The 13,904-nt window shown below is 45.5% G+C and overlaps 1 protein-coding gene across 1 annotated transcript in view; it reads left to right on the top strand.

Moving 5' to 3' along the window:
* Positions 1–13,904, top strand: part of SMARCD2 (SWI/SNF related BAF chromatin remodeling complex subunit D2) — an 805,600-nt gene that overhangs the window by 412,818 nt on the left and 378,878 nt on the right. Inside the window, exon 7 of the mRNA XM_086923795.1 lies at positions 6,474–6,575. Coding sequence (XP_086779921.1) covers positions 6,474–6,575 — 102 coding nt within the window. The remainder of the gene's footprint in view (positions 1–6,473; positions 6,576–13,904) is intronic.

Raw genomic sequence — 13,904 nt, 5'->3', positions numbered from 1 at the left:
CAGCTGTGGGCCAGGCAGTCCTGAGGAACCTTTTCCACTAATTGGTGAGCTTTCCATACTATCTCTCGTTCCTTTTTTATGCACATTTTGTGTTCACTGTCGATACAAATTGTTATTTCAGTATATAATTTACTTCTGCTTTCATGATGTTACAGAGGCAATCCTGTTAATTTTTATGTCACAAAATGTGCTTTATTTCTTACTGCTAGCTATTCTGATACAAGCTATGGGAATCTATGAAAGTTCCAATACTGGGGCAAGAAAAGAAGTTACTTACCTTTAACTTTGGTTCCCAAGTATTGGTAACCTTCATAGATTCCCATGCGCCCACCCTCTTCCCCTGGGAAAGCTCTGCTTACAGCAGATGTGGTTACTGTTACACAACGGCTACGAAAATCTGAGGCTCTGAGGTTCTTTCAGGAGGGTTCTATGGGGTGAGGCTCCTCTGATTGGCTGAGGCTTAGTTTTGGTCCCTTACAAAAAGAGGCGGATATGCGACAAAAGGGAAGGAGGCCTAGGCCTCAGGAGGTGACTTTGAGTCCTTTTGGCGCAGCACAATTAACAAGCCAATTAGGCGGGGGACATTGGCTTTAGTCCCTCGCAGCAGGCCACAGCGATCTTAAAGAAAACCTACGGGGATGGGGGTGTGGAGACGAGAGTGAAGCGGGGGGGGGGGAGACTAGTGCCAGCATTCTTGGTTTAAAAACCGCGCAGTGACGTACCAGACTGAGATTGGAAGTTTTATTCTAATGAAATTCTATCAGTTTATTAAATGGGGAGAGTGTTGTACACAGCTAAGAGTGATGGCACTTCAGAAAAAACTCGAAGGAGAGTGCTGTACATAGCTAAGTGTGATTGAACTTCAGAGAAAACACTAAGGACTGAAATAAATGTATATTTAAAGAAAATATAACTAGAAATGGATAAAAGGAAAATGTGATTTTGCCAATATTGCAGTGAAAAAAATAATTCACCTCTATGTTGGGGCAAAAGCAGAGGTAAGAGCAAAGGAGGGCTAAAGAGACACACATAGAGGGGGAGAGGAAAGAGGGAGAAATGATTGAGAGAAGAGAGCAAAAGAGGCTAGAGGGAAGGAAAATAATTGTAGATAAGAACAACGAGAGAGTGAGATTGGAAAAGGAGCGACAAACAGCCAAGGAAAACATGAAGTGAGGACAATCTAAGTGGAGAGAAGGGTAGAACAAGAGATTGGTAAAGGTAGGGTAGAAAACAAAAGTGGAGAAAAGGATGTTGGCAAAGGGAGAAAAAGAATAGTGAATGACAAAGCAAGCAATGGATGCAGAAGAGGTGGAAAGGGATAATAGTAGATCCTTCAAGAAAGGGATAGGTTGGTAAAAGAAATGTCATCTGTGGATTCTCCACTGTTTCAAATGATTCCTCCAGAAATAGGTGGATTTCCCTTTAGCATTTAACAATAAAACATACTTTTGATGTAATCTCTACCAAAGGTAGAACAAGACCTATCCACTTTCCTGAATAACCTATGAAAACATGCAGAACTGAAAGCACTTACAAGGACAGGAATCTACTTAATGTCTACAGAGAATGGTCTTCTGCAAATGTCAAGGTTTGATAAAGCAGGTAGATACTGACAGCAGCAACGCAGTAAATTGGCACAATGAAATATAACATTAAGTGTAGGACATAAACGAGTTCAAGGACCAGAGGTAAATGAGGTTGACTCACATGAGAACACAAAATTGAAGAAAAGGAACATTTTCAAGACCAGAAAAAGAATTGAAGTAAAACTCAGAGGCAATAGGAATTCAGAGAGAGGGGAATAAGGACATGGAAGGTAGAAAAATAGCAACGTCTAGAGTGTGAGATATGGGTGGGGCAGAGGGGGAAATTATAACACTTACTTGCTGGGGGAGCACCAATATGAAACAAAACATTGACTAAAAGCAAAAATATTTTTTTTGCTCTCAAAAAGCACTTGTAATAGTAGTTCTTGGCGTTGATGGAAACTACTTTCTGTGTAGATGTGCTCCTTTTGAAAAAGCAGAATGCCGCCACTCACAGTGGAGCGGCCCAGTGGGCGAAGAGGGCTAGCATCATGCTTGTCTTTTCCAGACACTGGGACACACAAGGTGCTCCATGCATAGCCCGGTTCAAACCAGTTACTGGGGCACTCCAGCCCTGCTCTGGCGTGAACCTGGACAAAGGGAAAGGGGTGTAACCACCCCCTTCTCAGTTCCACCCACAGGAGGGACCTAGCAGGTAATCCAGCCCTAAAATCAGTCTAAAGAAAGGAGATGTGTCTGGAGACTTTAAATTATCCTGGACCGAAACTCTGAAACAAAACTCTTGGACCTTCGTCGTTCTATATCAACTAGAAGACTGAAGACATCTCCCTTGTGGTCAAGGAGTCACCACCCTGTGCAAACAGGCACCACCAGTAACTTGCCGGTTTGCTTTGTCGACGCTCCTGCCGGAACCCGAAGACTCAGTGACTCAGGAACTGGACTTCTAGACTTCTGCGACTCCGATCCACAGCAAAGCTTAGACCTGTGGCGGACACAAGAGACGTGGGACCGGACACCCTGGACTACTTGCATTTTGCTAACTGCTCGACTCCAGAGGTACCCTCGCAGTTGTGCATTGGGGTATGAGAAGCCCCAGACCCGAGCGCCATTTGCACCAAAGCTCAGCCCTCCACAATCCACGAGTGCCGCGTGGGTCCTGCTCCTGCATTTCAGCTCGCGCGTCTTCTCGGTTGCTAGCCCGCTGGCTAGGTAGCCCTCTGAAGACTTCCTTTTGAATTTACACCCCTGGCCTGGTGGCTCCAGCTTCCCTGTAAAGGAGAAACTCCCCAGACCTTGCTGGTCTGACTCAAGGCCAATCTTCATTTCCTGAGTGGATTGCGTTTGCCAAGGCTTGTTGGGTCCAATCCGGATACCGACTCCGCAGTCAACTAGATCCTCAGTGGGACAGCTCGAATCCAGCTCCTGGTCGTCGTCGACACTTCCTGGACCTCGTGGCTGCAGAGACGAGCTTCACCTGAAATCTCATCGACATCGCCTGGTTCCTTCTTGGTCACTGGCTAGTGACCCAGACTCTGTCCCCTCTGCTTTCGGGTTCTTCAGTTCCTCGACCCGCCCTTGGATCTACCCGGACACTTTTCCCCTGGTCGCCTGCAGCACTTCTTCGCAGATCTACATAGGAAACATTGACGAAAACCGACACCTAAAGACACCTATGCACCCGGCTTCCCTGGGTGAGGTAAACGAGTACTCCGCTGCTCTCGTGGGTATTGACTATCCAAGTGTCCTAGTCTAAAGTGGGTTTGTCGTAGTCCATCCGGAAGTGCCCTAAATCTTTAACTTTGTAACTTTTACGTTCTCCATTCTAAGTCAATGGTAACTCTCGACTGTGTTTAGACACTGCACGCGTCTCCCGTGGGTCTCCTACTTCCTAACCTTTGGTTGTCTAGTGTAGCCCCAGCAATTCCCTAGGCCCTAGGCCTATTCCCTATTCCTGAAGTGGTTCTTATACCGCTTACTTAGTATATGGTTTGTGAGGCCCCCAGAGCAAAACTGTATTTGTGCAACTTATCATATGCTATTTGAGTAACTTGTGATGTACTTCAATCTCTGACCTCATAAAGAAGTCAGAGGGGTTGTGTTAGAAATAAATACATATATATTTGATATATACCTTTTGTGATGTCCTTTCATTTGGTATTCAAGGGATTATAATTGGTAAAACAAACAGCTTCACATGCTCTTTGGAGTTTAGCCTAAGACTGCTGGTCCATGCTACCACTAGGATAGCTTGTCTACAAGGTTGACTTTACAACCACCATCATTACGGGTCATTTAGTCTGGTGCAAGGTGCCCACTAGAATACTGGACATCATATGCCGGGCTAACTTCTCACAGAGTGCAGGTGAAATGAGAGAGTGAAGAAAGCAGAGAGGGGACTAAACATTAGCAGGAGGCATGAAGGGCTGTTCATATTTGTGGGGGAACAAAAGAGAGCAAGAGCACAGGCAATATATAAAAAATGAAAAGAACGACAGTAGTTGAAGTGATTTCCTCCAGCATGCCTAGCAGATGCAGATCATTTTTCTTCTAACAGTTTAAAAGTCTCCAAGTACCAAGCTGTGTTATACCCTCTATAAATTACACACAGAGAGACAGCAGTGTGACATCCAAAAGGGTCCATGAAAGACTTGGATGTGTACAGTTACTGAAGCCTAAATCTTGAACAATAGCAGTGAGTTTTGTGACTTATAAAGGGTGGGCAGAGATAATAGGAAAACTCAGGCTGACCAGGGAAGTCAGTGATCTGAGGGTAAACTAGATCTACTGGTAGGCGAAATTGGGAAGCAGATTCAACAACTTGAGGAAGGCATGTGCCCCAGGGATCTAAGGTGGACCAGATCTTCAATTATTAATGTACCTGAGAAGGAGCCTTTGGGCACTAGAGCGTGACCTGGACCCACAGGTAAATGACAGTGATCAGGAACCTTAGCACCCCCTCGTAAGCCAGAACCTTGGTACAGGCAGGAGCCTTGAAAACCTTGTAGTGAGCAGATTTTCGGGCAAAGTGGAGTGAGCATAAACCTCAGGACCCCAGGGTGAGCTTGAGACTCAGGGACCTAAACTCAGGTATGCCTCTAAAGCATATGTTCACCCCAAACGCACACTGAGGATTAAGGGTGAGCAGGAGCTTCAGCCATCTGGTAGTGACATAACACCTCATGTCCTTAGGGTGAGCAAAACATCAAGAAAGCTAAATGGATATATAAGCCTTATGGAATCTCATGGTAAACATGACTCCCAGGGAAATGAGGATGTCCTCGAGCTTCCAAGTATGAGTGAACAAGAGCTACAGGGTCTGACAGTGAACAGGGAAATCAGGTGACCAGATGATGAGCTGTAATCCAAAGGCACCTGAGAGGGAGCTGGAACATGAAGGATATGAACTTCAGCAGGAGTCTCAGCGGACCGGAGAGTGGATATGAGCTACAGGGTCCTTTTAATAAGTGGGTAGTTAAGAGACCAACTGATGGCGAGCAAGAGTCTGAAGACCTTAGGATGAGCAGCACCCGTGGATTCTTATGAGTGGACAAAAACCTACAGACAAGAGGATCCACATGAGCTGCTAGGGTCATGCTAGTCAGGGCCAAGCAAGGATTCATAAGAATGATCAGGAGTTGGACCAGAGAGAGGACTCTGAGAACCGAGGGCGAGTAAGGGCTTAGAGGATCTAAGAGTTAGCAACTGTTTCAGGGACAGATTCGTTGGAAAATGTGGGAGTGTGCAAAGTTGTCAGAGGGCTTACTGCACCGCAGTTTGAAACTTCAGTGCTTTGCACACTGCAAAGCGGACAATTTTGTTTTATAAAAACATGAAAAGCTGTAAAGATGTGTGGCAGCAGGAATGTTTCTGCTGCTGCACATGACCAGGAGAAGGCTGCAGCCAATCTGTAGGCTGCGTCCTTCCCCTTCCACAAAGCAAGTAGCAAATGAAGGGAAAGCAATGTAGGTGCCTCGCTGGTGATTAAGGTGTTAAAATGTCAAAAGCTGACAATGTCAATACCTAAAATATCAGCTCCCCACAATACTTTGTACCACTGCCCATTGATCTTGGTGGCCCACCCATCCTTGTTCGCGTTCCTCCCTAAGCAAGAATCCTAGAGCCGGGCCTGGGCACAACCCATCTCGATCAAATGTGGCGTCCGACAGGGCTCATAAACCGTTTAGTACAAAGTGCGTCCTCAAATTGAGCGACAGTCGTGATAGTTTTGTTGCTATGTGAAGATAGATGAAATAAGGGTACATTGCTATTCACCAGGAGCCCAATCGTCTGCATTGGTGCTGTCTTGTAAATATGTGCGAATGTTTCTATGGTTGGTGGTGTGCTTTTGTCTGGGTACTTTATGCCTGATGGTCTGTGCATATTTGTGCCTGAATGTATGTGGAATTTGGTGTGTTTACATACATTAGGTTGTTTGCTGTGCAGCTGCATGTCAACATTGATGTATGTGTATGTGTGTGTATTTCTGTATGTCTGCATATTATGTTGGTTTGCTAATACTTGTTAATAGTGAATTTCTCGATAGTATAGTTTTTTTCTCATTTGCCTTTTTATCGATGTTCATAGGCTTATGCAAAGAAAAAGCAGGAGACTGTAGGCACATAGGCTCATGCAAGGAAAAAAACAGGAGGCTCTGTAGGCGCATAGTCTCATGCAAGGAAAAAAGCAGGAGGCTCTGTAGGCTCATAGTCTCATGCAAGGGAAAGGCAGGAGGTTCTGTAGGCCCAGGCTCATGCAAGGAAATAGGGGGAGACTGTAGGCGCATAGGCTCATGCAAGGAAATACTTGTTAATAGTGAATTTCTCGATAGTATAGTTTTTTTCTCATTTGCCTTTAAGTTCTGTTCAGACCAATAAGTTGCTGCATATTAGCTTTAATGTGTTTCTCTCTCTTCACTGTATCTCTTAGTGGCATCGAATGCCAACAACCCAAGAGACGGATGGTTTTCAGGTGAAGAGGCCAGGAGACGTTAATGTAAAATGCACTCTTCTTCTAATGCTGGATCATCAGGTAAGCAAAAAATTCTCTGCGCTTTCACAACATTGAATTGCGCTATAGAATTAGAAGAATTTACTATCCAGACAGTTATTTCCAAAATGTAAGAATTCATCAATTATTTTGTTACTATTGATATATCGATGTTCATAGGCTTATGCAAAGAAAAAGCAGGAGACTGTAGGCGCATAGGCTCATGCAAGGAAAAAAGCAGGAGGCTCTGTAGGCGCATAGTCTCATGCAAGGAAAAAGAAGGAGGCTCTGTAGGCTCATAGTCTCATGCAAGGAAAAAACAGGAGGCTCTGTAGGCTCATAGTCTCATGCAAGGAAAAAGCAGGAGGCTCTGTAGGCGCATAGTCTCATGCAAGGAAAAAGCAGGAGGCTCTGTAGGCTCATAGTCTCATGCAAGGAAAAAACAGGAGGCTCTGTAGGCTCATGGTCTAAAGCAAGGGAAAGGCAGGAGGCTCTGTAGGCCCAGGCTCATGCAAGGAAAAAGCAGGAGGCTCTGTAGGCTCATAGTCTCATGCAAGGGAAAGGCAGGGGGCTCTGTAGGCCCAGGCTCATGCAATGAAAAAGGGACAGACTGTAGGTGCATAGGTTCATGCAAGGAAAAAGCAGGAGACTGTAGGCGCATAGTCTCATGCAAGGAAAAAGCAGGAGGCTCTGTAGGCGCATAGTCTCATGCAAGGAAAAAGCAGGAGGCTCTGTAGGCGCATAGTCTCATGCAAGGAAAAAGCAGGAGGCTCTGAAGGCTCAGGCTCATGCAAGGAAAAAGGGGGAGACTGTAGGTGCATAGGTTCATGCAAGGAAAAAGGGGGAGACTGTAGGTGCATAGGTTCATGCAAGGAAAAAGCAGGAGACTGTAGGTGCATAGGTTCATGCAAGGAAAAAAGCAGGAGGCTCTGTAGGCGCATAGTCTCATGCAAGGAAAAAGCAGGAGGCTCTGAAGGCTCATAGTCTCATGCATGGAAAAAGCAGGAGGCTCTGTAGGTCCATAGTCTCATGCAAGGAAAAAGCAGGAGGCTCTGTAGGCGCATAGTCTCATGCAAGGAAAAAGCAGGAGGCTCTGAAGGCTCATAGTCTCATGCAAGGAAAAAGCAGGAGGCTCTGTAGGCCCAGGCTCATGTAAGGAAAAAGGGGGAGACTGTAGGTGCATATGTTCATGCAAGGAAAAAGCAGGAGACTGTAGGTGCATAGGCTCATGCAAGGGAAAGGCAGGAGTCTCTGTAGGCGTATAGCCCATGCAAGGAAAAACAAGATACTGTAGGCGCAAAGGCTCATGTAAGGGAACGGCAGGAGGATCTAGGTGCATAGGCTTGTGCACGGGAAAAGCAGGAGACTCTATAGGCGCATAGGCTTATGCAAGGGAAAGGCAGGAGGATGTGTAGACACATTAGCTCATGCTAGGAAAAAGCAGTAGGCTCTCTGTAGGCGCATTGGCTCATGCAAGGGAAAGGCAGAAGGCCTTGTAGGTGCATAGACTCATGTAAGGGAAAGGCAGGAGGATCAGTAGGTGCATAGGCTCATGCAACGAAAGGGCAGGAGACTCTGTAACAGTGTACTTAGGAGGGAGAGATGCTAGAATTTTAGGCCCTTAGCGGTCAGTGATGCGGTTTGCATCTGTAGTCATAGAAGCTGGAGACTAGGCATGAGGGAGTAGGGGTGTCTAAGGTCCAATGCTGGCATGAGCTTAGCTGGACAAGAACGCTTTACTGTTAAGGGAATCTTAAGGAGCCAAGCCTCTGTCTTGTGAAGCACAAAAGCCATAGTTGGCATAGCTATGAGGCCACGTAGTTCAAGAGAAAATTCATTATCAAGGTAGAAAACTACTCAATGAAAGCAGCTGTAGCAGCGGTATTTATTAGGGTAGATGGAATGTAGTTTGGGGGACAATTACATTAAGGCCATCTCTAGCAAATGTAGTACCCAGACTAGCTCTAAAGAGAGCCAACAGAACATTCAGCTTTCTTGGGTAAGATATAAAATATGGCTGCTGAAAAAAAGAAAATTACAATGATGAATTCCTGAAACACAGACCACCAAAAGGATACGATTCCCTTGACTGTATATTATTTTCTTATATGCAACCTTAACAAATACGAGGTAGTAACCGAAAGACTTCTAGATCAGCAGCTTAAGTACTTTTTACCAGGGATTTACAAAGATATTTTGAAATGAATCAAGTTGGTCACGTCTTGCAACATCCAGGATGCACTGAAGCTGGAATAGTTTCGTAAATGTATGTATACACCCGCATTTAATACTCCTTCAAAAGCAGTAGAGGGATTTAGGGCCATATGAATCAACACATTTCCCCATAGACACAGAATGGACAAAACCCTTCGATACATCTGGCCCATAGCTGTAAACAAAGTTGTTATGAATACTTATTCGTTCAGATGTTTGAAACTTCTCTCCAAGTCGAGGCTTGATTTGGATTTTTGCATATCAATCGTTCCTCTATGGCAGCTGCCGATGCAACAGCGAAAACTATGGATGCATAATGATGTCACCAACACCACCAGTGTCGTTTCGTTTTTTTCCACATTACTCTCACAGGCTCATCTGTAGCTCCCACTACTAATTTTAATATTTTCTTCAAAATGTTTGGAATACTTCCCTTCATAAACCCGATGAGGGATAAGTATCTCCCAACTTTTCAAACTAGCCCTGTTCAAAAGGCAAGCAGCAGATGTCCGTGTCCGATCCCATTGTCAATTGTGTGTTGGACTTTGAGGTGTCTCACAGCTCTGCATTCTGCACTGTGCATAAATGTACCGAGAATTTTTTAAAACCTTTCCTAGAGTTTTTGTGCATTATAAAATTGTGCATAATCAACATTGTGCAAAATGTGGTTCTACACTCGAAGTTATAATGTAAATGTATTTGATGTTATTGCCTTTGAGACAGATTTGTTATGACTTGTAAAAGTGCCTTTTTCTGGCTAATCTAACTAGGCCTCAGTTAAGCCTTAATGCCATCTTGTTCAAAATGGATGTCTCCTGCTGCAATTTCACTGTTTCCCATATCAATCAATCAATCAATCATGTGTTTGTTAAGCACTACTATTCACCCGTGATGGTCTAAAGGCGCTGGGGGAGAGGGGTTTCGCAGGTTCCAGTCCATCAAGGAAGGGGGTCTGTCGAAGAGCCAGGTTTTGAGGTTTCTTGTGAAGATGGGGAGAGATGTAATCTGTCTAAGGTGGAGAGGGAGGGCGTTCCAGGCTCTGGCCGCGAGGAAGGAAAAAGAGCGGCTGCCTGATCTGGTCTTTCTGGTGCAGAGGACCACCGCATAGGAGAGCTGGGCTGATCGTAGGGTCCTTTGGGGTGCGTGGAATTTGAGTCGGCTGTTCAGGTTTGCTGGTCCGGTGTCGTGGAGGCGCTTGTTAGCGTGGGAGAGCATACTGAAGTTGACTTTATATTTGATAGGGAACCAGTGGCGTGTGTGCAGGTGTTGGGAGATGTGGCAGTGTCTTGGCAGGTTGAGGGCCAGTCTTGCGGCGGCGTTCTGGATGTTCTGTAGCTTGCGTGTGAGGTTTATGTTTATTCCGACGTACAGTGGGTTGCAGCAAAAAGTCAAGAGATGCCATGTTTGTTTATTTCCATTGAGGTTGTTCTTGCTGTTCTCAAAGAAAACTTTCCAACTTGGACAAAGTAATGTTGCAGATAGCCAAGGTCTCTTTGGCTGCCTGCTGTCCTGCAATCATTCACAATAGCTCACTGTTAATTTTGTAACTGTTTGTTCTACCATCTTTGGATGACTTCAGCCCTCTGTATTCATGGAGTGGGATAGTGCTTTGATGGTAAGGCAATATAATGTATAGTAAAATCGTGCTCTAATTTGCTGTAATTATATATTTTAGCTTACGTGATGATTTCACAGTTTTATTAAAGTTCTTTGAGAAGGTATCCTATATTAACCCACAATTTTGTAGGGGTGCCAGAACTTTCCTGATTCTCTTGGGTGCTACCAGTGATGCTTTCCTATTTGTTATTAATTTTTCTGCTTATTTGCAACTTGGAAATGTTCTGATTTTGCCCATTACTGTGTATTTGCTCTATTTCCAAGTGCCTCAATGGCGATGACCTTATATATTTGCATTTACAAATTTCTGTACTGCATTCTTTGATTGCTTGTTAGAAATCTTTCTCCGTTTTTTAATTCTGCCATTGAACTCGATTATTGAGTCTGTCCTTACTTAATTGACTGTATTTTCGATGTGCTGTGTGCTACCTTAGCTCGGGGACATGCTGCCTCATGAAATTGAGGTTTAACACTGGCTCGGATCCATCCTCCTGTGGGCGTGTTATGGAGGTGTCATTTAGGGTGTACAGTTTAAGGGTTCCCCTCCGCCCGCACTCGCCAGAGCATTCTAACAGAAATTGTCAATGTTGCAATACCCAGTGAAAGGTAATTTGACATCTCCATGGAAAAGAGAAGCTTCAAGGGAAAGAGCTTCATTCTCGCTTTGAAAAAAGCATAAACATAATAACCACAAGGAGAGTTCCTACACCTCCTTTAAGACATGGACTGTCTCCAGTCTCCACCTGGGTGAGCAATAAACACCCCATATGCCTTACCGTTGACACCCAATCCTGTGTATTTCCTAGGGAAATCTGCAGCCTAAAATATTTTTTCCATTTTCTTCAAATACCTCTAGGTAAAATTCTTTCAAAAGGCTATACTTTATATTTGGAGGATGGCATTTATGTCCTCTGTGATAGTTGCGCACTTGGACGATCAATGCTAGTTGGGCTCATGACTGATTTTCACCTGACAGCTAGTAGTAAGTATGTCAGTGTCTTGATACTGCTTGACATACCAGTCGCATTTGGCACGGTGCAGCTCTGTCCTGTCCAAGAGGATTCCTTTGCATATAGTCTACTAGTATGATTCTTGTTGTTATCTCATATTATAGCCAGAAAGTGGTTCTAGGTCTCTTTCTTTCTCAGCCCTTCACCATGATCTGTGGACTTCCTCAATGCTCTGCCTTATCTTTCTATTACTTCAATTTGTATGTCAAGCCTCTTGCTTTTTTATTCTGTTCAGTTGGTCTTTGGTATTGTACCTATGCAGATAACATTGTATGTCACCACCTGAGGCGAGGCTTATGCTTTACTTTCCCCAGAAACTCAATTTCCCATGAAACGTTGGGAACAGGAAACAGGCCATCAGGCAATCAGAAATCAATGCCCCCTTCTTATGCCTCTGATGGCTTTCCTTCCCCCTCTTTCTTCACTGCTTCGGAAGCTGTTAGTTGAGTATTGGACGTTGGCCTCCTTTCTATATATGTTGTATGTATGTTGTTCTTCTGGCTGCTTAACCACATCGCTGCTGTGGTTATTTTTCCCCTGTGCTGGAAATTGCATTTTGGCCCTATTTATGACGAGCTCAGCTCGTCATCAGCACAGCTCAACTGTGCCTCATGATGAGCTGAGCTCGTCATGAGCATGGAAGGGGTTAAGTGATTATACCAGTATTTTGACAGTCACAGGAATGCTCACATGCTCCTTCGCAGCCACTTCCGCAGTCTTTACAGGTGTGGGGCGAGTGCTCGGCCGTCTTCCAGCCTCCAGCGAGCACATGCCCGACACAACTTGGGTCATTGCCATGGTCGCCTCTCCCTGTCTCAGGCTGCGTGAGCACTCCCGAGCACTTCTCCCCATCAGCTGTACCAGTTCCTCAAGCCATGAAGAGCAGGTTTTTGTCACCCCTCCTGCCTGTAGTCTTTACGCCCCCGGCCACGATCCATATGCCGTTTTGTTCCGCAATTAAGACATCATTTGGTCAGACACTGACCCAGGTGGTAATACAAGAGCCAAGCATTACCAAGGGCGTTTGGTGTTTAGTGAGGGCTTAGCATTCATACAGGTGTGTGCTTATATTTCCTAGCCTCTGGCTGGCCTTTACTCTCTCCCCCTTGCCCCAGTGACATTGCCCTATACAAAATGGCAGAGTTTGAGAAATCTTACACAGAAGAGTAGTCAGTCTCCTACTTCCCAGTTACAGATGAATTCTGTGAGGTGGTCGATACATAAGGTGGTCTCGGACACTCGCACTCTTGGACTCGACGCCTCTGGCAAAGGCACAGAGGTGCCTACAACCTATTGCGCCATAGGAAGACCTTCCAGGGCCTTCGACCCTTCTTCTTTCAAGGCACTCGCCCAGGCCCACCCTGAAAACTCATGCAAACATTTGCATCCCACTGGAGTGAACCTGGATTGGACCTGGATGCCTTTGATAGACTCAAAAGAGCTTTCATGAGCTATGCCCTCAGCCACCACCCCCCATTCCCCATCACCCGCTTCGGCACAAGAGGCACTGATGGGGTTGAGCTCACCAGGGGATGATACTGGTCCCTGACAAAGATTTTAGATAGGGTGGCGGACGCTACGGCATCAGGACCTCCTATCTCCTCTAAATCCTGAGTTCTCCGGCTGAGCCCAACATGCCGTCATCTTTTTGGATAATGCCAATTGCTCCACCTCTACAAAGAGACGGCAATCACTTTTAATTAAGATTGACCCAGAACTCAGGGATCTGGCGACTTATGAGGCAGGTCAGGTGGTAAAAGGTGGGCTCTTAGGGGAACCTTTCATCACAGAGCTTGGAAAATTTGTCTCTACATTTAACTCCCTTGACAAAGCCGTTCCTCCATCAAACGCATTTTCACCCCCTGGGTTTTCACGAGTGCCAGCTGTGAAAGGGGTACCCGCCTGCAATCTCAAGCCCCTGCTAATGGTCAGATGTGCAGAAGAGGTCAATGGCAGGACTCCTCCAGTTTTGAAGGCTTCTACCCCACCAGAGGCTATACTCTCCACAGAGACTACAGAGGCGATTCAAGGTGAGGTGGGAACTCTGCCAGCGCACAGTTAGTTTACCTTTGGTTTTCCACAAACCTGGGAGGGGGGAGATTAGCACTTTTCGTGCGCAATTGGAGAGCTTTGACCTCAGATGCCTAGGTTCTGCAGATGGACCAGGGCTTCCACATAGTGTTCTATGGGTCCCCAGTTCAGGACTGCCCCGGCAACCCATGTTCTTCTCGGCAGAGGAAGAAGCCCTTATTCAATCGAGGTCCGAAATCTTGTCTCCAAATACCACTCCACATCTCTCTGGATTCCTCATCAACCTATTCCTGGTGAAAAAGCAGGCTGCGGATGAACACCTGGTGATTATTCTCCAGGAATTCAATGAATGGTTGGTCTTCCGTCACTTCAAAATGGAGGGAATTCACCTCATCCGGCATCTCCTTAGACCCAATAACTGGATGGTTTGCCTCAACCTCAATGACCTGATGATCCCAATATTCCTGCCTCACCGTCAGTTCCTTCAATTTCAGTGGAG

This window comes from Lissotriton vulgaris, chromosome 5 (genome assembly GCF_964263255.1).
Source record: "Lissotriton vulgaris chromosome 5, aLisVul1.2, whole genome shotgun sequence".
Taxonomy (NCBI): domain Eukaryota; kingdom Metazoa; phylum Chordata; class Amphibia; order Caudata; family Salamandridae; genus Lissotriton; species Lissotriton vulgaris.
Note: the sequence above shows the minus strand (reverse complement) of the source record. Positions and strands in the feature narration are given on the sequence as shown.